Below are 27,273 nucleotides of genomic sequence, written 5' to 3' on the forward strand. Positions count from 1 at the left end.
TACAACAGAAATTTGAATGTTGTTGTTTTTCCTGTCTGTCAGTTTATCTGAGAATGCCTTATCTGATTGCCTCTCCCAGTAGTCTGGCCATTCCTTTGAGATGGTGATTACCCAATTCCTGAGACAATGGGAAGGTTCCCTCACCCCCTCCCTACTTGCAGAGAAAACATTTGGTCAGTTTGGGAGTCAAAATGGTTTCAGGATGTCTTCCTGTGCTGCTCCAGACATGAGGTCCACATATCTATGTACCTGCTTGGTTGTTACATTTCAGAATGCTAAAGTGGTGCTTCAGGTTAAGAACAGTTTCAGGTAAGTTATTATCAAGTACCCCGGCAGGCAGGAGAGAAGCAACACTTCCAAATTTATTTGGAGACCGCCTCCTTCTGTGATGTATATATAATGTTTTGGGGGTGATCCTGGGCTACAGGGTGGGCAATTTCAAAGTTTTTAGAGGGACTTGCACACCATGTTTCAGAGTTCTCCTCCCTCCTGCGTGTGGTGAGTGGGGACCTTGTTACAACAGTTTATTTTCTTTAATAAAGACTAGGCTTACTAGCCGCTTTGCTTCTCAATATACTCTGGTTGGCCTGTGTTATTTTCTCCTACCAGTAGGGAACCTGCTTAAGGACTCTATACAGGCTCTGGAATGCCCCATAAGGGAAAGGGGGCAGTTTTTTTGCCTATAACACAAGCATCTGTCAGAAGAGAAAGAGTGCACTTTTCTGGAGCCTCAAGGTGCAAGGATTCCCAGCCCAGACTGCAAACCCATTACCATGAGTGGGGGGGAAGTGATGCTAAATTGTAGCTCATATAGATGTATGTAGGTGCCTCCTGTCCAGCTCTCGTGAGATGTGCTGTTCTGCAGAACGGAGAGAGATTGTGCAGTTAAATGAGGACCTGAAGCCTGAGATACAGAGAGATTTGTGCTTGGCTATGAGACATGCTTTCTCAAGAACAACCAACCCCAGTGTTCCTTGTGCATAATAAACTGCATGGAGGAACCGTCGGTGAAAGGCTGGTGAAACTGATCCCGGGGGCACAGTAGGAGACAGGGCTGCCGCTTTACAGGCCCAAAATATATGTTAGAGGTCTACTTGACACCCACGCTGCCATGGCATGCTGTAAATGCAGTTCACAGCTGTTTCTGATGAGCTTTCTCAGAATTTTCCTCCCAAAAGGTTCATTTGGGTTCTTATTAACAAAAATCAGCAACGTGTGTTACTGGGTTTGGGGGCAACACCAGAGTCCTTAAGCGGGTTCCCTATTGGTAGGAGAAAATAACACAGGCCAACCAGAGTATATTTGGGCAGAAGCCGAAAGAAGTTTCAGTAAGTGAAAGTTTCAGGAAGAAGTTTCAGTAAGTTGTTGGAGACTGACAATTTCATTATATCGGTGACCTGGAACATATTCCCACCCCGGAGTCTATTCTGGGGTGGTCTCAAGGTATACGAGAAACGTGGCAAGTGGCTTTCTTATATATTAAGAGCTAATAAAACACTTCTCAGATTGTATCATCGTAACCACAGCATTATTTTAGACACTACTTTTCTCCCACTTAGCGGCCCGCAAAGCAACTTACACTAAAGAAACACAAACAATACTAAAAAAACAAGATACAGATATATAAATAAATCAGTTTAATAAAATCATAATAAAACAAAAGACATAGATTATCTGAATTAAATAGGGAACAACGGGGTTTTTCTTACACAGGCATTTAAGTCTCCGACCAAAATTATAAGACAAGTGAAAAAGGCGTTCAGTAAAAAAATCAAGTCTGTTTTTGGGATCCCCAGCGTAGCTCCAAGGGCACTACAAGGCCCATCAAGACCCCCCTGCCCCTATCAATTTTTAATGATGAACTAGGCTCTTTTGGCTTAGGGGAGGGTTGGCTGATATGTGCTGCCTGTTTTCTAATGTTTTTTATTTGTTTTGCGGGGTGCAGGTGTTTTAGGGTTAGGGGGGTTCTGGGCATTCCCAGTTCTTCCTCCTCCAAAAACTAGGTGCGTCTTATGGTCTGGTGTGTCTTATAGAGAGAAAAATACGGTGCTTTTTCTGAATGCTCTTCCCTGGTTGAGGATTCACCTTTTCAACCTTATCTCATCCTTCAAAGAGAACAGGGAATGGCTGGGTTAACAACTTTATGGTGATTCATGTATAAATAATGCTGCGTTGTGTGTTGGGAGAAGCTCTTTGAAAACAGATAGTGTATGTGTGTGTGCATATATATATATATATATATATATATATATATATATATATATGAAAAAGCAACAGAAGATGACAAATACGTCTTTTGCACAACTGGCAACAACCCAAAGAGGCAGGTCCTTGCAAGTCTGGTTCTGGTCCCGAAAGCTAGGCCAAATCTGCAGCAGCTCCTCTGGCCCGTAGTGATGCACCACCACCACCTTGGAGAACTTGCACTTCTCATACTTGACTTTGAACACATTGAAGAGACCCGAGGGGCTGTTTGTCACGCTGATGCCCAGCTCATACAGGCAGATTCCCATGAAGGCATCTTCCATGTTAATGACCCTGATGGTCTTTGCTACCTGATAGATCTTCTTGGCCAGATCCCCAGAGAACACATACCCTGGGCCTGCGCAGTAGGGTGGGTAGGTTTCATTGGGGTACACCTCCCATGGCACATACCACTTATAGGCCTTGTTACGTACTGGCTTTAAATTCCTACAGATGTACCCTGTCATGTAGTTCTTCTTGGGTGGCAGGTGAGGCTGCAGCAGTTGGGACACCATGTAGTTCACATTGAGAAAGATGTCACTGTCTGCCTTCACCACGTAGGTGGCATTGGGGCAGAACTTGCTTATCCACTCCATGCCCATCAGAGTCTTCAGGGTAAGGTTGTTGTAGGTATCCAGGAAGTCCTGTTGAATAATGTCTTTGTGGATGGAACTCTCCTCTTCCAAAAGGGCCTGGAGCAGGTATCCAAATTTTGGGTGGACACCCGTCAGAAAGAGACGAAGAATGGAAACCCCAGGCACTGAGCTCTCGTTGCCCCACGTCTGCCGGATGGCCTGCCTTGTGGCAAAATCCTGGGGCTCAGTTATCACCAACAGGATCAAGAAAGGGCTCCTCTCCTGGCATTTCTTTGGCTCGTTGAGGAGGAACTTATAATCAGTGGAATAGACAACCTCCAAGGGATGCCGCTTGGCCACTGGTGGTGGTGGTGAAATCAGACCAGAGGGCTTGGTCTCCTTTGTCCTCTCCACTGCAGATTCCCATTTGTTCTTTGCAACAAGTAGGAAAAGGAAAATAGAGCAGAAGAGGACCACAGTGGGCAAATGCTGCCGCTTGGTCATGAGAATCTTCCTGGCACCTTCCATACTTTTGGTGGGCAGGAGGAGGGCACTTGCAGACTGTATGTGAGCTGGGAGAGATCCTGGCCAGCTCTGTCCTGTTTCCAATGACAACCTGCAAAAGAGAAGCCCAGTGAAAGGGAGGTGAATTCTGTTCGTTCTCTCTCTCTCTCTCTCTCTCTCTCTCTCTCTCTGTGTGTGTGTGTTTGTGTTTGTGCGTGCACACAAGGGGAGCTTTGGGGATCAGGCTGGGCGCACGGAGAATCAGTCTGCCAACTGCAGACACACTCAAACCCTACTCATAACACCTGCCTTCTTGCCCTTGCAATCTGTTTCTGGAAGGAAAATATGCACTCTCAGGGATTGGCATTATTCACTCAACCCATCTATTTACAGATCCATTGGAATCCGAATAAAGTGTTATATGAGTTTATGGGTGCCAGACTCCTGAACTCCTGGATCCAGTAAGTGTTGAACTAGAAGCCAGACCAGCTTCCTGATGAGGTAATCACCTGGGTGATGAGCCATTAAAGGAAAACAAAGGGAAGGGGCTCTGTCTGAGACAGCAAATGGGTGGGGCCCCTCCCCCAGCTAGAAAGGCAAAGTCAAAGTTTGGGGGACTGTGGTGTGAACTAGAGGAAAAGCTGCAGGCTGGAAAGGCACAGAGGCAGAGCACGATGTTTGATTTCTGCTGGGATCCACAGCTGTGGCTATGGGAGAAACAATAACTTCTTGGGGTGATTATGCTCCAGCCCTCTCCATCATAGGCTCAGGTTGTATATATGTCTGTGTCAATTAACCATGTAAAGACCACACAGTCTCCACTGAGCCTCACTTCCAAAAGGAAACACAAATTCTGGGTAAAGGGCCCAGCTGGGTGTGTGCCAGGGTGTCTGGTAAGCTGAAGAGCTTGCACTGATGGAACAATTGCCATTATGCTATATGGAATTCCTCCAAATTAGGCCATAAAATTTGGACTGCACTGAAAGAACAGCAGCATAAACAAAAATTCATGAGGTGCAGGAGGCAAATTGAGCAATACAGGTAGTCTAAATCTCAACATGTTTAGAGCGCTACGTTATTCATCTGAAACAGGAATAGCTTACACGTACATGTGATGCTAAAATGGCAGACGTTATACATGTTGGGTGGACTTATTTAATTACTGATAAATTATCTGTCTCCTGAGAAATCTCTATGTGGGAGAAGAAGCTACAGGTAGAACTGGATATGGAACAACTGATGAGCTCCAAATTGGGAAAGGAGTACGACAAAGCTGTATATTGTCTCCCTGCATATTTAATTTATATGCAGATTTCATCATGCGAAAGGCTGGACTGGGTGAATCCCAAACTGGAATTAAGATTGCTGGAAGAAATGTCAACAACCTCCTGTACGTGTTCTCATTGGCAGGCTACATAGGCTATATTTGGCCTCAGAATACCATTAATGAAAAACGAAGCAATTACGAGTCCTGCCTCATAATGGGGTGAGAGTTCCATAGTTTGAAGTGAAGAAGTACTTTCTTTTATCTGTTCTAAATCTTCCAACATTCAGCTTCACTGAAAGGCCACAAGTTCAAATGTTATTAGAGAGGCATAAAAGGCTTTGTCAATCTGCTTTCTCTATGCTATGCGTAAGTTTTATAAACTGCTGGAAGGAGCAGGTCTACAGCTTTAGGGTACTTCTGAATTGGACCCTGTCACTAAGGAGCAATCACAATTGGTAAAATGTGGAATAAAAAGGAAGGAACCTTGCAAGAATTGACATCTTCACTGTGGTTGATGCATCCAAGGCATGAGAGATTTCGATTCCCCCTAGTTGCCAATCAGTTTTTGCTTCATTAGTCTAATTCTCCCCAAACTTCAGGCATCATTTCCTCTGGGTTAGACAATAGAAGCGCAATTTCATGTGGGAACAAAGTGATCGTGTGGACTTTAACCTTGTACATCAACACTCCAAAACTTTACATTGTGTTTTATTGATGCTGTGCGGTGGAAAGAGCAAATAATAGTGGATAAAAAATAAAACAATAGCCGGGCGATGTTCCTCCGGCCTCATGAGGATCCTCTTCAGTAGGGCTGGTGAGTCTCAGCCTCACCCCCTAGGCCAGGGGTCTGCAACCTGCGGCTCCGGAGCCGCATGTGGCTCTTTTACACCTTTGCCGTGGCTCCGGGGCGGATACTAGCGAGGGGAGGAGGTGATTTGTGTGCCCCGACACTCCCCACTGTGGTGGGCGCTGTACTGGCTGTGACGTTGCATGGGGGCGGTGCGTGCATCAGTCACGCACCGTCCCGACATCACCTTCCCGCCCGCTGTCAGATCGGAGGGCAGCGGCGCGCATGCAGGTCTACGACTGCGAGGAGGAAGATGACGTCCTTGTTTTGGACCCCCGGTAGGCCAGCCACAGATAAAGGCATGTTATATTTGTTTTAAATGTCGCAATGGTTTTGCGTCTCCCAGGGTTTTTTTTTCTTCGGAAACGGGGCCAAGTGGCTCTTTTTGTCTTAAAGGTTGCAGACCCCTGCCCTAGGCCAGGTGGACAGGGCCTTGCAGGGAGCGACCTTCACGCCTCACAGCCGGGCGATGTTCCTCCGGCCTCATCAGGGCAGCCCTGTTTAGGGGAGTTTTTAATGACAGATATTTTAATATATTTTTAACCTTCTGTTGGAAGCTGCTCAGAGTGGCTGGGGAAACCCTGCCAGATGGGCGAGGTAGAAATAAATTATTATTATTGCCCTTCTCCAGACTTCAGTCTTGGCTCCAGTACTGAGTGAGCTGACTTGCCTGTTCTGCTTCTCCACCAGAAGAAGCAACAGCTTTCTGCTGAATACGGAGAAATGGTCCAGACACACCTGCGCTTGTTTCGGGTGGTTCCACGTCTTTTTTCTTTCTTGCAATTTTGCCAAAAAGCTCAATAAACAACTTCCCCTCAACAAAAATTCAGCAGCTGCCCCCGCCCCCAAAAATTCAACAACTGCCGCCCCCCAAAGCCACTTCAGCAACTTTTGTGTCCTGATTTTCACTGTTTGAAATATGGCAACCTTAGACTTAAACCTTAAACAGCAGAAATGACCGGCAGAATCCGAGACCAGGGAGAAGAGTCGGTGGAAGAAGATTGGAATAAATTTAAAGATTATCTACAGAAATATTGTAAAATTAATGAAGGATAGAATGATGTTGGATAGTAATTAAGGGGTTTCCAGCTGTAGTGCTTTAAGAGAATATGAAAAAAGGGTTATAAACGGGTTAAAATTTAATGGTAAGGATTTGCTGAACCAATAATTTGAAGTGGAATACAAAAAAGGGAGGTATGAGGAGGTCCGGGAAATAAGTTAAAGGAAAATAAGTGATAGAAAATATGTGTCTTTTTTTTAACTGTCTTTATTTTGTATTTTTCTTTTCTATTTTTTATTTTTTACTGTATTACTTTAAAAAACCTTAATAAATATAAACAAAAAACAAAAAACAAAAAGCTCAACAAACAACTTCCCCTCAACAAAAATTCAGCAGCTGCCCCCGCCCCCAAAAATTCAACAACTGCCGCCCCCCAAAGCCACTTCAGCAACTTTTGTGTCCTGATTTTCACTGTTTGAAATATGGCAACCTTAGACTAGGTCTCCTCCAGAGAGAGTATAAAAACACAAGGGGCTGCAATATGAGAGACAGAGGGCTCAGCCCCCAGCCCACTCACCCGCATACATCTCCTGGTCACCGTTGGTGACCAAGCAGATGGTTAAATAAATACATGCCTGCTTTGCCATCATCAATTTCAAAGGAAATCTCATTCAGTGCTCCAGGTATTTGTTCTCTCCCTCCTTGAGGGCCTTTCTACCCCTCTCCCATTCTCTTCTCTGAGGTGCTTTTTGCAGCATCTCAGGTGAGCACTTACCTGCCCAAGGTGCTGTTCACTCAAAGTCACCAGCTGCCTTTGACAGAATACTCCGGCTGCATGTCAGCTGCAATTTACCTTCCCCTGGGAGGGTGTGGCACAAAAGGAAGGGACAATGCCTACCTCATCCAGCTAAAACAGAGGGGAGGGAGCAGGGACTCTGCTTCCAGGAGAGTCTTTTTTCCAGGACCACTGAGGCACCTGGAAAGACTCACCACCTGCATGCCAATCCCATGCTGAATCTCACCCACCCACCAAAAAAGAAGAACATGCCCCTCAGAACCCAAAGCCAAGAACAAGAACAAGATGAAAGGGATACATTTATTTTATATAAATGTATTTTATATAAATGATTGTTTTATATAAATTATATACATGTGCCAATGGGTGTTATCATAATGCATACCCTCCATCATTTCTCCAAATAGGGAGAAGGTCAGCAGTTCGAATCCCCGCGATGGGGTGAGCTCCTGTTGCTTGGTCCCAGCTCCTGCCAACCTAGCAGTTGGAAAGCACGTCAAAGTGCAAGTAGATAAATAGGTACCGCTCCGGAGGGAAGGTAAAAGGCGTTTCAATGCTCTGCTCTGGTTCGCCAGAAGCAGCTTCGTCATGCTGGCCACATGACCTGGAAGCTGTACGCCGGCTCCCTCGGCCAATAAAGCGAGATGAGTGCCGCAACCCCAGAGTCGGCCATGACTGGACCTAATGGTCAGGGGTCCCTTTACCTTTAAACATTAAAAAACCTCCCACTTCCAGGTCTCTGCAACATGGCAAGCAGACCACAAATCTGACAGCTATGTCAGATTCGGCTTTGTGAAGCAGTGGTGTAGCGTGGGGGGTGCAGGGGGGGCCGGCCGCACCGGGCGCAACATCTGGGGGTTAGGGTTAGGGGGCGCAAATCCACGGGTGAGGGGGCGCAAATCCATGGGTTAGGGGGCGCAAATTACTTGCCTTGCCCCGGGTGCTGACAACCCACGCTACGCCACTGTTGTGAAGGAAAAGAGTGTGAAGGCGATACGCCTACCCCCAAAACCCCAAGAGGAGCATTGGGGTGTCCCGGGATCCTGCGGCTCACTGATGGCGCTGCAGCAAAAGGAACGGAGTGGGGGGATGGGGGGAGCCAAAGGTTCCTGAAGCTACCAACATGAGTTTGACCAAGCTGCGGGAGGCAGTGGAAGACAGGAGTGCCTGGCGTGCTCTGGTCCATGGGGTCACGAAGAGTCGGACACGACTAAACAACAAATTACTTCATAAGAAGTTTGTTGTGAACCAAATCCCTCCCCCCTCATTTAGGGCTTATTCTGGCTTGAAATGCATTGGGGCTCATCCATCACACACCCCAGGCCTATTTTGCACACCTTTCTCAATTATTTTTTGAATCCGTACTTGTCTGCAAAACACTGCAGCATTCTTAGAGACCTTTGGAGGGTATTCCTCTAAGTGCTCTGGCACTTCAGAGGTCACTTGGTAAAAATGGGTTGGATGAGGGTTCAGCTGGAACCAATCCTACCTTGAAGCACACTAAAAATCAATTAACCACCACTTTCCGGAACAAAGAGCTGAAGGTTTTTTTGTGGGGTATAAATAGTAAAATTATGTTGGAGGGTATGGTTTCTGCCAGTTTTCAACCTCTAGTCACCCCCCACAAGAGTTAGGGTACACTTTCTCTGTGGCTTGGCTGAAAGAATAGACACTAATGTGAGATGAAGTAAGATGTGATTAATTTAAACATATAATTCTTCCAGACCAGATCACATTGGTTTTACCAATGTGAGGTTTATTATGCAGACACCACATCCAAGGCAATAAAAATACAAAACATTTGTTCTTGCTTCCTGAATATATAATAGTAGATAAACAATAAAACAATAGCCGGGTGATGTTCCTCCGGCCTCATGAGGAGCCTCTTCAGTGGGGCTGGGTGAGTCTGGGCCCTGCCCCCTAGGCCAAGTGTAGTATCCAAACAAACCCCTGTCATGCAAAAGAGAACGTCAACAATGTTTAGGCAACACGATGACCACATGCATACTTCATAGACGATCTTTATAGAATTCCTTCAAACAATAACAACTTTAAAATGGAATCTCAGTCTCAAAGTCTCTGAAAATCTTTAAATGAAGCGAGGTACCAAACTTTGTATTATGAAAGGTAAGCTGTGAAGATTTGTGTATTCAGCAAATATAATGTCCAACACTGAACAGAGATTCCGGATATTGACTGCTGTTTCGTAGATCTTTGTCAGCGCGGTGGGAGAATATAGAATTGTTTCATAAACTGAAAATAAAATTTTACAGACTATGACCTGCATGACATATCACTTTACAAAAATTATAAAATGTAATACAAACATTAATGAAAAAGAGTACATACCCCATCTTATTTCGAATGAATATACGTGAGTGAAAATATCAAACGCTGTGGAGCAGTGCTCATGTAATAATGTAGTCACTGTAACTAACAATATTTTTTGAGAAACATCTAAAGCCAACTCCAGGTGATGCTAATAACAATGAGTTTGAGTTTAAAGGTACAGTGCAAAGTAACAATACAAATACAAGGAGATTGAGATTAAAGAACAAGTACAAAGAAAATACAAATAATCAAATGAAACAATTAAGAAACAACTCAAGAGTTAAGAGACATTATATTATGTGTGCATCTTATGGAGCGAATGCAGGCTGTGCAGCTATCCCAGAAGCCGTGCTGGTCCCGTGGGCTAACCGAGAGGCGAGGTCCGAGTCCAGTCCGAGGTCGAAGGTGCAGTATGGAGGCAGTCCGTCAAAGCTGATGCTGGGTCCAAGGCAGGGAGTCAGGTGAGGTCAGGAGCTCCGGCAGAGAGGCAGGACAGGGTGCCGGCAGGAACAGGCTACTAACAACGTTGCTCCCACAACTTGGGACTGGGGCTAGCTGGCTTTTATCTGTCCCGATGCGCAGGGTGGCCCCGGTCCACAGGTGACTCGCCTCTCCTGGCCTGGAGGCGAGCACTCCTCCTGCGGGAACTTAGTTCCCTCCTCCTCTCTGCCCTGAGCCTCAGCAGCTCAGAAGAGGCTGGAGGGTTACCGGACCCAGAGGCAACCTCAGCTTCCCCTGACGGGGCTGAGAGTGGAGCACCTGCAGGCAATGGGTCCTCCATCACCTCAGGAGCCAGAGCAGACTCAGCTGGTACCTGCACCTGAGGATCCAGCACAGGTGAGGACCCTTCAGGCTCATGCCCCAGACCCGGCTCAGCTGGTTCTGGAGGCGGGGAATCCTGGGCAGGCTGGGATTCCTCAGGTTCAGCCTCCGAGTCCGAATCCCAGGCCATCACAGAAACCAGAACAGCAAGGACTTTGTAGGACTTTGATTTTAGAACAGTGCTTGTTTTATTTGGCCATACTCGGCCATGTTTGTTGGTGCAGAGGGGGCAAAGGCTAAAAAATGTAGGCATCCAAGACAAACTGAAGTGAGTTGATGGAGGGAATTTTCCTAAAGGGGGAAAGAGGTGAGAAGAGCAGTCCAGCTTCTGATGCCATAGCAACACCTAGTGCCAAAATCAGGCATTTTGAGTACCTTGACACTTTTGCCTTTTCTTTTACTGGAAAAAGGGAAGGGATAATGCTGACTAGAGCTGGTGCAAATGCAAGCTAAGAGATTTAGTTAAAGTTAAACAAAAAAAAGCTGCTTTTTGGCAGTATGCCCTTCAAAATGGGTGAAAATATAGTAAATATAGTTTCGATTTTAAAAAATACATTGCACACAGCTCAACAGCAATATTCCATTGTGTTTACAGCAATATTCCATCGTGTGAGAAGCTTCGTGCAACATCTTCAGCAGCAAATAATGATGCTAAACAAGGAATCCAGAAAATGTTTCCATCTTCCTCTGTTTAGGTTGCTGAGGTGCAGCACTTCAAACGAAAGTGCAGTGACAGATATGCTCATGGATGTCCACATGGGTATTTCAAGGAGAAGCTATGCCACAGCCATCTTTGGGACGTTGCAGGAACAAGTGAGGCAGGCACCTTCTCTGGGATAGAGACAACAGAAGGCATTTGCCTGGCAATCCTGGCTGATGGTTCCCATCAGGTCTAGAAAAGGAACGTGCGTTGCGCTGTGGTCTAAACCACTGAGCCTCTTGGGCTTGCCAGTCAGAAGGTTGGCAGTTTAAAAGCACATGAAGGGGTGAGTTCCTGTTGCTCTGTTCTACTGAAGAGGCTCCTCATGAGGCCAGAGGAACATCGCCCGGCTGTGAGGCATGAAGGCTGCTCCCCACAAGGCCCTTTCCACCTGGCCTAGGGGGTGAGGCCCAACTCACCCAGCCCTACTGAAGAGGTGAATTATTATTATTAATTAATTTATAATTATTATATCCACCCTGCCTATCTGGTTGGGTTTCCCCAGCCACTCTGAGTGGCTTCCAACAGAAGGTTAAAAATACATTAAAACATCAGTCATTAAAAACCTAAACAGGGCTGCCTTCATGACGTCAGAGGAATATTGCCCGGCCATAAATATGAAGGCCACTCCCTGCAAGGCCCTGTCCACCTGGCCTAGGGGGTGAGGCCCAGACTCACCCAGCCCCACTGAAGAGGCTCCTCATGAGGCCGGAGGAACATTGCCCGGCTGTGAGGCGTGAGGGCCTCTCCCTGCAAGGCCCTCACCAGCCCTCCTCAAGAGGTGAATTATTATTATTATTATTATTATTATTATTATTAATTTAAACCCCGCCCATCTGGCTGGGTTTCCCCAGCCACTCTAAGCGGCTTCCAATAGAAGGTTAAAAATACATCAAAACATCTCTCATTAAAAACTTCCCTAAAGAGGGCTGCCTTGATGAGGCCGGAGGAACATCGCCCGGCTGGGAGGCATGAAGGCCGCTCCCTGCAAGGCCCTGTCCATGTGGCCTAGGGGGTGAGGCCCAGACTCACCCAGCCCTACTGAAGAGGCTCCTCATGAGGCACGAGGAACATCGCCCGGCTGTTGTTTAATTGATTTTTTTGATTTAATATGCTGTAAACCACTTTGAGATTTTTATTAAAAATATAAAGCGGTATAGAAATTAAATAAATAAATAAATAAGGCTATCCACTATTATTTGCTCTTTCCATTGAACCCTTAACAGCACCAATAAAACACACTGTAAAGTTTTGGAGTGTTGATATAAAAGGTTAAAGTCCAGATGATCACTTTGTCCTCACATGAAATTGTGCTTTTATTGTCTAACCCAGAGGAAATGATGCCTGAAGTTTGGGGAGAATTAGACTAATGAAGCAAAATCTGATTTGCAACTTAGCTAGCTTCAACATTTCCCTTTGATAACTGAAGTATTTGGGAACATGTAACTGTAAGGAAAATAAATTTTGCTCTCTTGCTCTGGCAGAGCAAACAGAAAATGAAAAGTAGGGGGAATCTAAATCTCTCCTGCCTTGGATGCATCACCACAGTGAAGATGTCAATTCTTGCAAGGTTTCTTCCTTTTTATTCCAAGTTTTACCAATTGTGATTGCTCCTGAATGACAGGGTCCAATTCAGAAGTACCCTCAAGCTGTAGACCTGCTTCTTCCAGCAGTTTATAAAAATTATGCATAGCATAGAGAAAGCAGATTAAGAAAGCCTTTTCTCCCTCTCTAATAACACTTGAAATTATGGACGTTCAATGAAGCTGAAGGTTGGAAGATTTAGGGACAGATAAAAGAAAGTATTTCTTCCCTTCAAACTATGGGACTCTCATCCCATTATGATGCTGGACTCTTAATTGCTTCCTTTTCGTTAAAGGTATTCTGTAGCCTATGTAGCCTGACAATTAGGGCAAGTACAGGAGGTTGTTGACATTTCTTCCAGCAATTTTAATTCCAGTTTGGGATTCATCCAGTCCAGCCTTTCGCATGATGAATTCTGCATATAAGTTAAATAAGCAGGGAGACAATATACAGTACAGCCTTGTTGTACTCCTTTCCCAGTTTTGAACCAATCATTTGTTCCATATTCAGTTCTAAGCTATCCCTGTTTCAGATGAATAAAGTAGCGCTCTAAAGATGTTGAGATTTAGGCTACCTGTATTGCTTAATTTGCCTCCTGCTCATATAACACTTTCTTCGGATTCCAATGGATCTGTAAATAGATGGGTTGAGTGACTAATGCCAATCCGTGAGAGTGTATATTTTCCTTCCAGAAACAGATAGCAAGGGCAAGAAGGCAGGTGTTATGAGCAGTCTAGAGCATGTCGGCAGTTGGCAGACTGATTCTACGTGCGCCCAGCCTGATCACCAAAGCTCCCCTTGTGTGTGTGCTGTACAAACACACACACACACAGAGAGAGAGAGAGAGAGAGAGAGAGAGAGAGAGAGAGAGAGAACAGAATTCATCTCCCTTTCACTGGGCTTCTCTTTTTCAGGTTGTCTTTGGAAACAGGACAGAACTGGCCAGGATCTCTCCCCCACCCATGTACAGTCTGCAAATGAAGGTGCCAGGAAGATGCTCATGACCAAGCTGCATAATTTGCCCACTGTGGTCCTCTTCTGCTCTATTTTCCTTTTCCTACTTGTTGCGAAGAACAAATGGGAGTCTCTTAAGACGCTTTTCTCACCGCAGGACATCAAGGTCAAGGGCGGCCCAGATTCCGCATACAGTTGTAAAAGTGCTGTAGGATTTGAATGGGAATGTGCACTGGAGAGGACAAAGGAGACCAAGCCCTCTGGTCTGATTTCCCCACCACCACCAGTGGCCAAGCGGCATCCCTTGGAGGTTGTCTATTCCACTGATTATAAGTTCCTTCTCAACGAGCCAAAGAAATGCCTGGAGAGGAGCCCTTTCTTGATCCTGCTGGTGATAACTGAGCCCCAGGATTTTGCCACGAGGCAGGCCATCCGGCAGACGTGGGGCAATGAGAGCTCGGTGCCTGGGGTTTCCATTCTTCGTCTCTTTCTGACAGGTGTCCACCCAAAATTTGGATACCTGCTCCAGGACCTTTTGGAAGAGGAGAGTTCCATCCACAAAGATATTATTCAGCAGGACTTCCTGGATACCTACAACAACCTTACCCTGAAGACTCTGATGGGCATGGAATGGATAAGCAAGTTCTGCCCCAATGCCACCTACGTGGTGAAGGCAGACAGTGACATCTTTCTCAATGTGAACTTCATGGTGTCCCACCTGCTGCAGCCTCACCTGCCACCCAAGAAGAACTACATGACAGGGCACATCTATAGGAATGCAAAGCCAATGCGTGAAAAGGCCTACAAGTGGTATGTGCCACAGGAGGTGTACCCCAATGAGACCTACCCGCCCTACTGCGCTGGCCCAGGGTATGTGTTCTCTGGGGATCTGGCCAAGAAGATCTACCAGGTAGCAAAGACCATCAGGGTCATTAACATGGAAGATGCCTTCATGGGAATCTGCCTGTATGAGCTGGGCATCAGCATGACAAACAGCTCCTTGGATCTCTTCAACGTGTACAAAGTCAAGTATGAGAAGTGCAAGTTCTCCAAGGTGGTGGTGGTGCATCACTACGGGCCAGAGGAGCTGCTGCAGATTTGGCCTGGCTTTCGGGACCAGAACCAGACTTGCAAGAGTTAAAAGGGAGGGAGGTGAACAGACACACAGCCTCTTGTGGAGAAGTTGGCGTCGAGGACTGGCAACATGCGGGCATTTTTCTGTACAATGGACACATCCATGCCAACAAATTGAGATGAGGAAGGAGAGGATGGCTCAGAGAAGAAGGGAGATTCTGTGCTTGTCAAAATTGGCATTTATGCCCTCAGAAGCGAGCTGGTCCCACATAACATGATCATCGTGCCGTGTGGTTCGTTGCCATTCACACTGCTCTCCTCCCCGTAGAATCTCTGCAGCTGCCCATAGCAACTTGTTTGGTCTGCTCTGAACTGACCATTGTGCTACTAATGTGCCCAAATGATAACCTCAGGGTTTTGAGATCATCACAGCCACCACCTCACCTACTGGAAGAGAGCAACCCTCAGGCCATGCTTAGGATTGGCACTACGTAGGATTGCCATACGTCCAGGAATTCCCGGAAATATCCTCTTTTGGCGGTCCTAAATGCCCATCCGGGTGAATTTTACATTTTAAAGCAATTGTTCAGGATTTTGGGTTTTTTAATATATATACTTTTTGTGTGCAAGCAGTTCTGTATGTTTACCTCTTGAAATATGGCAACCAAAAAAAGCTAGGGCAATGCAGAGTTCACCTTTTCCAACATGTTGAAGTGCAGCCTGGTCATCTTTAGAATAATTTAAAGCAGATCAGTAGAAGTTTCCTTCACAGTAGGAAGCCATACTCCACATAGGACCTGCCTCTTTGGGTTGTTGCCAGTTGTGCAAAAGACTTATTTGTCACCTTCTGTTGCTTTTTCATATATATAAATATATATATATATGCACACACACATACACTGTCTGTTTTCAAAGAGCTTCTCCCAAGACACAATGCAGCATTATTTATACATGAATCACCATAAAGCTGTTAACCCAGCCATTCCCTGTTCTCTTTGAAGGATGAGATAAGGTTGAAAAGGAGGGGAAAGGTGCATCCTCAACCAGGGAAGAGCATCTAGAAAAAGTACCGTATTTTTCGCTCTATAAGACGCACCAGACCATAAGACGCACCTAGTTTTTGGAGGAGGAAAACAAGAAGAAAAATATACTGAATCCCAGAAGCCAGAACAGCAAGAGGGATTGCTGCTTTCACTGCGCAGCGATCCCTCTTGCTGTTCTGGCTTCTGCGAAAGCAACGCAAAGCCTCTTCAGGGCATGGGGAACATGCCTCCAGCTGCTCTGAGGAGGCTTCGCGTGGCTATCCCAGAAGCCAGAACAGGAAGAGGGATCGCTGCACAGCGAAAGCAACGATCCCTCTTGCTACTCTGGCTTCTGGGATAACTGTGCAGCCTGCATTCGCTCCATAAGACGCACACATATTTCCCCTTACTTTTTAGGAGGGAAAAAGTGCATCTTATAGAGCGAAAAATGCGTTATTTTCTAGTGCAGTACAGTGGTACCTCGGGTTAAGTACTTAATTCGTTCCGGCGGTCCATTCTTAACCTGAAATTGTTCTTAACCTGAAGCACCACTTTAGCTAATGGGGCCTCCTGCTGCTGCCGCGCCGCCGGAGCACGATTTCTGTTCTCATCCTGAAGCAAAGTTCTTAACCCGAGGTACTATTTCTGGGTTAGCGGAGTCTTTAACCTGAAGCGTATATAACCTGAAGCGTCTGTAACCTGAGGTACCACTGTACATTGTTTATTGCCTTCATTTTATGGGTTCATGGTCTTGTTAGATAGCAAAATTCATGGTAAATTACTGTTTTAGGGGTTGTTTTTAAAAGTCTGGAATGGATCAATCTATTTTGCATTACTTTCTATGGAAAAGCTTGTCTTTGTTTTGGAACACTTTGGTTTTTGAACAGACTTCCGGAACGGATTAAGTTTGAGAACCAAGGTACCACTGTAATTGGGAAGCTTGAGTTATTCATAAACAAAAGCAGAAGCTTTCAGTGGCCTCCCCTCACTCTCAGGAGGAAGAAGAGGCAAAAGGCACATGCAAGTCCAAGCTTTGTGCTCATAACTTAAACTGAGGATCCAATCCATGCCAGTGCATACCAGGTCAATAACTGGCCAATACGGTAATGCTAACTGCAGTGCCGGATGTAGGGCAGCATGAGCAGTATCCCTGCACTGGGCACTGAGCCAAGGCAGTGCAAAATCATCATCATCATCATCAAACAAACCTATATTTATAGGTTTTATTTATTTATTTATCTTGACTGTGTTGCCATCTCTCAATACAGTATTGAATGGAGATGGTATTGTCGCACGCAGATTTAGACATGGAGACTCCTCTGCAACAAATAAATTGGAACAGCCCAATGTCTGTTCTGTCTCATGAGCTCCATTATCCATTGTATATCAAAGGGATAGGCTTACCTCGCTCCGCACCCCCAATATTTTATTCAAGTTGGCATCCCAGCCCCCTAATATGAGATCCAAATGTCGCCTCCCCTCTCCTTCCTGCCCTCACACATTAGACTTGTCCTGTTTGTCGCAGACCAGCGTTACCAAGGTGAGAGACCTTTTGTTTGTCCTGTGGAAAACTCTATGGCATCAAGCTAGAATAATAGAGGATAAGACACTTAGCAACCAAGGAAGCATTAGGACAATCTGATTTAACTACGGTTAGATCACCCCACATGCTTGACATGAGTGCTCCTCACCAAAATTGTAATGTTTTAGACCAGTGTTTCCCAAACTTGGGTCTCCAGCTGTTTTTGGACTACAACTCCCATCAATCCCTGGCCACTGGTCCTGCTAGCTAGGGATGATGGGTGTTGTAGAGGCTTGCTGGTTTAGAGGCTTGTTGTGGGCAATACATAGCCCCATGCCTAGTATCCTCCACAAATTTTTGGCGTCTGATTATCATGCTTGGGGTGGATGTGATTGCAGAATGAAGCGCTGGAAGGGATCTGGACAAACATTTGTTCCAGGAAAGATGCCACCAAGGGGTTTTGCAACCTCCCATCTACACTGAAGTAAAAAGCCCCCAGTGTTGTAACCTTTTCTCATAGGGAAGTCGCTCCAATTCCTTGCTCATTTGGGTTGTCCGTTTCTGATTCCCTCCCCGCCCCCCAGGTCTGCAGTATGCTTTATACTGAGAGCCCTGCATTGCAGGGGGCTGGACTAGATGACTCTTGGGGGTCCCTTCGAACTCTACGATTCTATGAGGTGAGGCAACCAGTACTGTATGCAGTATTCCAAGTGGTTGTTGCAACAGAAATTCGTATAACAATATTATGATATTCGCATTTTAGTTTTCATTCCCTTTCCTAATAATGATCCACAACATGGAATTCTCCTGTTTCACAGTTGCATCTAAGTACTCCAGTTTGTCTTTATTTTTAAAAAAACACAAAAATCCCTTCCTGCAAACCACAAGATTCTATTGTTCAGAGAAAAATAACAGGCCACCCCAATCTCCGAGTCCAGGGATCTTGGCATGCTTCACACAGGGTCTGTGCTCACTTTTGGACAATTAAGATGAGCTGACAGACATTTGATTTAGCAGTGTAAAAATGTGGGCCAATCTAGTTTTTCTGGACCTGGGCATCCTGGGGAGATAAGCCCTTAAGCCCAGTCATCAACTCATCAAGGAAGTCATCAATTGACAGAGAGGAGTGGTTTCTCCAGCTTATGCGTGTTAGTGGGCAGGAAAAGAAAAGGTTGAGGGTTCCAGCTTGGATGATGTAGGCTGATGCAGAATTGTTTTCTTCAAGCTGTTTTCGAAGAGACACAGAGAGGACTGTTTGGCTGCTGCTGAATCCAGTGCTGCGCTTCTGTAGCAAGCAAGCAAGCCTCTACTGAGATGTGAATGCTGGAAATCCCTCCAATGTAGACTCAAGTTGCATATATACGTAAATAAATAATTCTCAAAAGTACTGATCAAACAGGACACCCACAACCCCATACCATCAACCTCTTCCCAAGGCACACATTTGACCCAGATGTGCCGACAGAAATGAAAAGTGTACAACTTTCCTGTAAAATGAAATAACAGAAAATGTAAGTAGAGGCATTTAGAACAAATCAAAGCAGATCATAATACAATACTTTTAGACCAACCCGGCAATTTCCAGTTCCTCAGGAATTCTCCAGGCTTCCTCCTCCCTCCTTCTTTGTGCATAGTTCAGTCAGAGCTGCACCTCTAAGGTAGCCTTCAAACACACCAACAGTTACCAGAGCTATTCTTTTTTTAAAAATCACATTAAATAGTAAAAAATCATCAACACACAAAAAAGCACTGTGCTACAAAGTCCATTGCTAAGACCAGTGGGAAAAGTAAAAGAGTCTCAGATAACAGACTCAAACCTCTGCCCTGCTCCCCCGGTGGGCAGCTGCTTGCATGGTCTTTTGTCCTGGGGCCTCCACAGAGTTCCTTGTCTTGGTATCATCACAAATTTCTCAGTCCAAGTAAATTAATCTTCCTGGACCTCATCTGTTTTGCTTTGGCCTCCCCTCTGGTTGTGGGTCAGAAGCTCTAAACTCGCACTCCAGTCCTGAAACAATCTCTGCAGCCACATCAAGACACAATACCAGGATCAAATCTGCTTTCTCACTAGCACACCCTCCAACATTTCTCAATTGAAAATAGAGACGTGACGTCGTATTCCATAATAATCATTTTATTATTTATACCCTGCCCATCTAACTGGGTTGACCCAGCCACTCTGGGCAGCTTCCAGCATATATAAAAACATAATAAAACAAACATTTAAAAACATCCCCATACTGGGCTGCCTTCAAATGTCTTCTAAAGGTTGTACGGTATAGTTACTTGGCTCGGGGGTCACATAACTCCATACCCTCCAATATTTCTTCGATGAAGATAGGGACGTCCTAAGGAAAAGCACAACATTCCAGGATCAAATAAAAAACTGGGACGGCTTCTGTAAATCTGGGACTGTCCCTGGAAAATAAGGACACTTGGAGGGGCTGCTGGGGGTCCTCTCCATCTTTCTACATCCTGGCCCAGTCCATCCACAGCCCCAAACCACAGATCAGAGTCCTGCCCCCAGTCCCTGGCAGGGGGCACCTTCTTCCAAGTCCATTGGCCCAGACCCCCCCCTCTCTCTCCTTAATCCCAACTTATCTGAAGCACTTCATGGGACCCAAACAAGGCAGGTAACTCTCCCACAGACCAATTCAAGGACATTTGAAGTTCATTTTTATAAATACAGTTATGTACTGAAGTTCTCTTTTTTTTAAATAATATTTATTACTTTTAAAAGTTACAAAAAAGCAGAAGAAAGAGAGAAAAGACAAAAAAGAAAAAAGGGGGAAAACAAGAAAAAACAAAAACAAAAACAATACAATATATAAACAATACCAACCCACCCTAAACCCATTAAACTAAACACATAAACAAAGCAAAACAAAAACAATTTATGTGCTTCGTTGTTACATTTATGAACATTTATTATATATAAGACCTTTTTTTTTATTTCAGGATGCTCTGACACTACGTGAGGAATGAGGAAGAACAATAAGCCAAAATGTTTAAGAAAGGAAATCTTACCGTATGATTAGCTCCAAATACTTTCCAAATCTACTCCAGTATGCTACTGGTGCAGGCATTCAGATATTATCATAAAAGTATCTCTGAGCTTCTTTTTCTAATAGCAAGGATTTGCTTAACTCAAAATCCCTTCCCCTTGTCATCATCCACATCATGGGTAGGCAAACTAAGGCCTGGGGGCCGGATCCGGCCCAATTGCCTTCTAAATCTGGCCCACGGACGGTCCAGGAATCAGCGTGTTCTTATATGAGTAGAATGTGTCCTTTTATTTCAAATGCATCTCTGGGTTATTTGTGGGGCATAGGAAGTTGTTCTTTTTCTCTTTTTTTTCAAAATGTCGTCTGGCCCTCCACACGGTCTGAGGGATGTGGACTGGCCCCCTGCTGAAAAAAATTGCTGACCCCTGATCCACATCCTCCTTGCTATGGGGGCCAAGATGCTGGTCCATCTCTCCCTCCACAGTGAAAGTGGGACTGGAGGAGTCCCAAACACCTGGCTTACATTTTGCTTGCACCAGGTTACCGATCCAGTCAACAACACCAAAAACCTTGCATTTTCACTTGCCAACAGCAAAAGGATATTGAAAAAGGTAGCTCTGTTTGTTCTGTAGCAGCAGATTTACACTGGCCTATTTAGAAATTCTTGTAGCTGGTTGCTGTAATTTTTGTATTTATTATTTTCCTTGTTCTCCACCCCCCACCCCAAATACCTTATGTGAAATCTTGCCTGGAGAACTTAAACACTTCCCACTTGGGTGGTATTTGGGTTTGCCCCAAATAAAAGTTTTGCTGAACTGAGGATTCTGACAGTTTTACTGTGTATTTCCCTGTTTAGGGAAGTTCTTAATGTCTGATGTTTTATTGTGTTTTTAATATTCCTTTGAGAGCCGCCCAGAGTGGCTGGGGAAACCCAGTCAGATGGACGGGGTATAAATAATAAATTATTATTATATAATGTTATTATTATTTTATAATCGTTTATTTTATGATTTTGTTGGCATGGATGGCCCTTGCTAGGGCCTAAAACAGGATGCTTCAGTTAAGAGGATCAACAACAATGTTTTAATTCTATCAGTGTTGGATTGTCTTTGAATGATTGTGGTTATCCCCCCACCCCATGTTTTCAGCTGTCCTTATGTTTATCTGTAAGCTTTTGTTGGCGTCTCTCAGTGCTGCACAGGCTGGGGCAACCTTTCCCAGGCCAGTTTGGACAGTGTGGCATCTTCCAAGGATGGGGAGACCTTCCAGAAGGCAACTCCAGGCAGTGCAGCAGAACGGAGAGAGATGGTACAGTTAAATGAGGACCTGAAGCTTGAGATACAGAGAGATTTGTGCTTGCCTATGAGACATGCTTTCTCAAGAACAACCAACCTCAGAGTTCTTTGTGCATAATAGACTGCATGGAGGAACCGTCAGTGAAAGGCTGGTGAAACTGATCCCAGGGGCACAGTAGAAGACAGGGCTGCCGCTTTACAGGCCCAAAATATAGAGGTCGACTTGACACCCATGCTGCCATGGCATGCTGTAAATGCAGTTCACAGCTGTTTCAGATGAGCTTTCTCATCATTTTCCTCCCAAAAGGTTCATTTCGGTTCTTATTAACAAAAATCAGCAACGTGTGTTATGGGTTTTTTGGGCAACACCAATAACTGGCAGAAGCCAAAAGAAGTTTCAGTAAGTGAAAATGTTGTTGGAGACTGACAATTTCATTATATCCGTGACCTGGAACATATTCCCACCTGGAGTCTATTCTGGGGTGGCCTCAGGGTATACGAGAAACCTGGCAAGTGGATTTCTTATATATTAAGAGCTAATAAAACACTTCTCAGATTGTATCATCGTAACCACAGCATTATTTTAGACACTACTTTTCTCCCACTTAGCGGCCCGCAAAGCAACTTACAATAAAGAAACACAAACAATACTAAAAAAACAAGATACAGATATATAAATAAATCAGTTTAATAAAATCATAATAAAACAAAAGACATAGATTATCTGAATTAAATAGGGAACAACAGGGTTTTTCTTACACAGGCATTTAAGTCTCCGACCAAAATTATAAGACAAGTAAAAATAAGTTCAGTAAAAAGTCTGTTCTTGGGATCCCCAACGTAGCTCCATGGGCACTACAAGGCCCATCAACCCCCCCCCCTTGCCCCTACCAATTTTTAATGATGAACTAGGCTCTTTTGGCTTAGGGGAGGGTTGGCTGATATGTGCTGCCTGCTTTCTAATGTTTTTTATTTGTTTTGCAGGGTGCAGGTGTTTTAGAGTTGGGGGGGCAGGTTCTGGGAATTCCCAGTTCTTCCTCCTCCAAAAACTAGGTGCGTCTTATGGTCTGGTGCATCTTATAGAGCAGAAAATATGGTACTTTTTCTGAATGCTCTTCCCTGGTTGAGGATTCACCTTTTCAACCTTATCTCATCCTTCAAAGAGAACAGGGAATGGCTGGGTTAACGTCTTTATGGTGATTCATGTATAAATAATGCTGCGTTGTGTGTTGGGAGAAGCTCTTTGAAAACAGACAGTGTATGTGTGTGTGTGCATATATATATATATATTTATATATATGAAAAAGCAGCAGAAGGTGACAAATAAGTCTTTTGCACAACTGGCAACAACCCAAAGAGGCAGGTCCTATGTGGAGTATGGCTTCCTACTGTGAAGGAAACTTCTACTGATCTGCTTTAAATTATTCTAAAGATGACCAGGCTGCACTTCAACATGTTGGAACAGGTGAACTCTGCATTGCCCTAGTGTAGGGTTTGCAGACACAAAAATTGTTGAGCTTTTTTTGGTTGCCATATTTCATTTCAAGAGGTAAACATACAGAACTGCTTGCACACAAAAATTTTATATATATTTTAAAACCCAAAATCCCGAACAATTGCTTTAAAATATAAAATTCCCCCAGGATGGGCATGTAGGACCCCAAAAAGAGGATATTTCCGGGAAATCCTGGACGTATGGCAACCCTATGCCTAGTGCCACATCTGCATGGCCTGAGGGTTGCTCTCTTCCAGTAGGTGAGGTGGTGGCTGTGATGCTCTCAGAACTCTGAGGTTGTCAATTTGGCACATTAGTAGCACAGTGGTCAGTTCAGAGCAAACCAAACAAGTCGCTATGGGCAGCTGCTGAGATTCTACGGGGAGGAGAGCCGTATGAATGACAACGAACCACACGGCATGATGAGCATGTTATGTGGGGCCAGCTCGCTTCTGAGGGCATAAATACCGATTTTGACAAGCACAGAATGTCCCTTCTTCTCTGAGCTTTCCTCATTGCAATTTGTTGGCATGGATTTGTCCATTGTACAGGAACATGCCCGCATGTTGCCAGTCCTTGACGCCAACTTCTCCACAAGAGGCTGTGTGTCTGTTCACCTCCCTCACTTTTAACTCTTGCAAGTCTGGTTCTGGTCCTGAAAGCCAGGCCAAATCTGCAGCAGCTCCTCTGGCCCGTAGTGATGCACCACCACCACCTTGGAGAACTTGCACTTCTCATACTTGACTTTGTACACGTTGAAGAGACCCCAGGGGCTTTCTGTCACACTGATACCCAGCTCATACAGGCAGATTCCCATGAAGGCATCTTCCATGTTAATGACCCTGATGGTCTTTGCTACCTGGTAGATCTTCTTGGCCAGATCCCCAGAGAGCACATACCCTGGGCCTGCGCAGTAGGGTGGGTAGGTCTCATTTGGGTACACCGCCCGTGGCACATACCACTTGTAGGCCTTGTCACGCAGTGGCTTTGTTTTCCAGTAGATGTACCCTGTCATGTAGTTCTTCTTGGGTGGCAGGTGAGGCTGCAGCAGGTGGGACACCATGTAGTTCACATTGAGAAAGATGTCACTGTCTGCCTTCACCACGTAGGTGGCATTGGGGCAGAACTTGCTTATCCACTCCATGCCCATCAAAGTCTTCAGGGTAAGGTTGTTGTAGGTATCCAGGAAGTCCTGCTGAATAATATCTTTGTGGATGGAACTCTCCTCTTCCAAAAGGGCCTGGAGCGGGTATCCAAATTTTGGGTGGACACCTGTCAGAAAGAGACGAAGAATGGAAACCCCAGGCACCGAGCTCTCGTTGCCCCACGTCTGCCGGATGGCCTGCCTTGTGGCAAAATCCTGGGGCTCAGTTATCACCAGCAGGATCAAGAAAGGGCTCCTCTCCTGGCATTTCTTTGGCTCGTTGAGAAGGAACTTATAATCAGTGGAATAGACAACCTCTAAGGGATGCCGCTTGGCCACTGGTGGTGGTGGGGAAATCAGACCAGAGGGCTTGGTCTCCTTTGTCCTCTCCACTGCAGATTCCCATTCAAATCTTATGGCACTTTTACGATCGCCTGCGGAATCTGGACCACCATTGAGCTTGATGTCGGGCGGTGAGGAAAGCGTCTCGAGAGACTCCCATTCGTTCTTCGCAACAAGTAGGAAAAGGAAAGCTGAGCAGGAAATGAAGAGGACCACGGTGGGCAAATTCTGCAGCTGAGTCATGAACATCTTCCTGGCACCTTCCATACTTTTGGTGGGCAGGAGGAGGGCACTTGCAGACTGTATGTGAGCGGGGGAGAGATCCTGGCCAGCTCTGTCCTGTTTCCAATGACAACCTGCAAAAGAGAAGCCCAGTGAAAGGGAGGTGAATTCTGTTCTCTGTGTGTGTGTGTGTGTGTGTGTGCGCGCACACACACACACACACACACAAGGGGAGCTTTGGGGATCAGGCTGGGCGCACGGAGAATCAGTCTGCCAACTGCCCACACACTCAAGACCTGCTCATAACACCTGCCTTCTTGCCCTTGCAATCTGTTTCTGGAAGGAAAATATGCACTCTCAGGGATTGGCATTATTCACTCAACCCATCTATTTACAGATCCATTGGAATCCGAATAAGGTGTTATATGAGTTTATGGGTGCCAGACTCCTGAACTCCTGGATCCAGTAAGTGTTAAACTAGAAGCCAGACCAGCTTCCTGATGAGGTAATCACCTGGGTGATGAGCCATTAAAGGAAAACAAAGGGAAGGGGCTCTGTCTGAGACAACAAATGGGTGGGGCCCCTCCCCCAGCTAGAAAGACAAAGTTAACATTTTGGGGGACTGTGGTGTGAACTAGAGGGAAAGCTGCAGGCTGGAAAGGCACAGAGGCAGAGCATGATGTTTGATTTCTGCTGGGATCCACGGCTGGGGCTACGGGAGAAACAATAACTTCTTGGGGTGATTATGCTCCGGCCCTCTCCATCATAGGCTCACTTCCAAAAGGAAACACAAGTTCTGGGTGAAGTGCCCAGCTGGGTGTGTGCCAGGGTGTCTGGTAAGCTGAAAAGCTTGCACTGATGGAACGATTGCCATTGTGCTACATGGAATTCCTCCCTGTATTTCCAAATTAGGCCATAAAAAAGTTAGAATGCACTGAAAGAGCAGCAGCATAAACAAAAATTCAGCAGGTGCAGGAGGCAAATTGAGCAATACAGGTAGTCTCAACACGTTTAGAGCGCTAAGTTATTCTTCTGAAACAGGAATAACTTACATGGTGTACATGTGATGCTAAAATGGCAGACTTTATAAACGTTTGGTGGAATTGTTTAATGATTGCTAAATTCTATCTCAGAATCTTATGACAGCTTTTGTGTCTCTCTCAGAGGATGGGTTGGATCCAACCTTAGCAATACTCAGAGTAGACTCATTTAAATTAATGGACGTAACTATCTTAGGCCCATTCATTTCAGTGGATATACTCTATGTTGAACTTTGTTGAACACACCCATAATGTTGTTGAAATTTATAGGAAGAAGGAGCTCTGTTTTGGGTATGTTGTTGTTGGTTAAGCTATAAACCGCAGTTGTACAAGAGAGTATGGCATATCGCCCTTATGGAAAATTTGACTCACAAATGAAGGCTGGGAAGAACAAAGAACAAAGAACAAAGATACCTTTGTGGGAGACTGGTGGTGCTTCATTTCATTTAAGAGTTTTCCAGAAAACCAAAGATCAATTCCAAAGGTTTATACTAACTTAATAATATCACTTAATAATAATAATGTGTTTTACAGATGTGTATAAGTTGGATGTATGGGTTGTTAGGGCAGGGGTAGTACCATGTCATGCTCCTTCTGGAATAGTTTGTCCACCATTGGTCCCCACCCTGCATTCAGGGTGGGTTCCTAGAAGCTATCAGCCTGCGACAGCAGCCACACCCCAGGAAAATACTTTGATTGCTGGCTAAACCAGTTACAGATAGGTAGCCATGTTGGTCTGCCATAGTCAAAATAAAAAAATTCCTTCCAGTAGCACCTTAAAGACCAACTAAGTTAGTTCTTGGTATGAGCTTTCGTGTGCATGCACACTTCTTCAGATACACTGAAACAGAAGTTGCCAGATCCTTCTATATAGTGAGAAGGTGACTAAGCCATTTTTCACCTTCTCACCCCTTGCCTTTTCCTGTAAGACCTATTACAGTCGTTAAGAGTCGTCAACAGGCTCATCTCATCTATCTGCCAATCTCCCATTCCCACCACCCTTCTGAGTAATACCCCTCCCCACCTTCTCACTATATAGAAGGGTCTGGCAACTTCTGTTTCAGTGTATCTGAAGAAGTGTGCATGCACACGAAAGCTCATACCAAGAACTAACTTAGTTGGTCTTTAAGGTGCTACTGGAAGGAATTTTTTTATTTTGGCTAAACCAGGTGAGGGTTGTTGATGGGTCTCAAACCCTCGGTGACTTAAGTACTTTCCTTGCATGTGAAGACAGGCAGCCCATCTAGGAGAAGGAAAACTCTGATCCTAAACCTCCACTGCATTGTGGGATATCTTCAGGAGAAGAAAAGGCTAAAGAGTAAACCCTATACAAATCCTAAGTGGAGTCCCTAAGGTGGTTGGATGCTCCCTTGTATGTCTCCTTCCGGCAACTGTGGTGTATGTATGGGAATACAGGTTTCCATAATGTATTTTGGGGAGTCTCTGGGGAAATTTTAAAAAAGCAGAGGGGAACTATTAACTACAAAGCCC

General features: G+C 45.1%; 3 protein-coding genes across 9 annotated transcripts in view; 1 reads left to right on the forward strand and 2 right to left on the reverse strand.

Moving 5' to 3' along the window:
- The window catches only part of LOC310697094 (beta-1,3-galactosyltransferase 2-like), an 83,082-nt gene extending 67,491 nt beyond the window's left edge, over positions 1-15,591 (forward strand). For 3 of the 5 annotated variants that reach the window (XM_083483407.1, XM_083483409.1, XM_083483406.1), the window contains exon 2: positions 13,585-15,366. In XM_083483407.1, coding sequence (XP_083339533.1) covers positions 13,665-14,765 — 1,101 coding nt within the window. In that variant the 5' untranslated portion in view covers positions 13,585-13,664 and the 3' untranslated portion in view covers positions 14,766-15,366. Of the gene's footprint in view, positions 1-10,451; positions 11,523-11,660; positions 11,868-13,584 lie in introns of those variants that run through there. The other 2 variants (XM_083483405.1, XM_083483408.1) reach the window with 2 other exon arrangements.
- Positions 1-27,273, reverse strand: part of LOC310697098 (beta-1,3-galactosyltransferase 1-like) — a 125,984-nt gene that overhangs the window by 91,400 nt on the left and 7,311 nt on the right. Inside the window, exon 2 of one of the 3 annotated variants that reach the window (XR_014520930.1) lies at positions 23,199-24,876. The exons of 1 other annotated variant lie outside the window; for it this stretch is intronic. Coding sequence is in view for 1 of the 2 variants with exons in the window: in XM_083483412.1 (XP_083339538.1) it covers positions 23,663-24,787 (1,125 nt within the window). In the remaining variant the exon portion in view is untranslated. Of the gene's footprint in view, positions 1-22,211; positions 24,877-27,273 lie in introns of those variants that run through there. One more of the 3 variants, XM_083483412.1, reaches the window with a different exon arrangement.
- On the reverse strand, positions 1,648-25,353 carry LOC310697096 (beta-1,3-galactosyltransferase 1-like). Its single transcript, XM_083483410.1, has 2 exons — positions 24,958-25,353; positions 1,648-3,492 (listed from the first exon to the last, which is right to left on the reverse strand). The coding sequence occupies exon 2, from the start codon at positions 3,345-3,347 to the stop codon at positions 2,142-2,144; it is 1,206 nt and encodes a 401-aa protein (XP_083339536.1). The 5' UTR covers positions 3,348-3,492; positions 24,958-25,353; the 3' UTR covers positions 1,648-2,141.

The sequence above is a fragment of the Podarcis liolepis genome (assembly GCF_965112155.1).
Source record: "Podarcis liolepis genome assembly, chromosome: 17".
Lineage (NCBI taxonomy): Eukaryota > Metazoa > Chordata > Lepidosauria > Squamata > Lacertidae > Podarcis > Podarcis liolepis.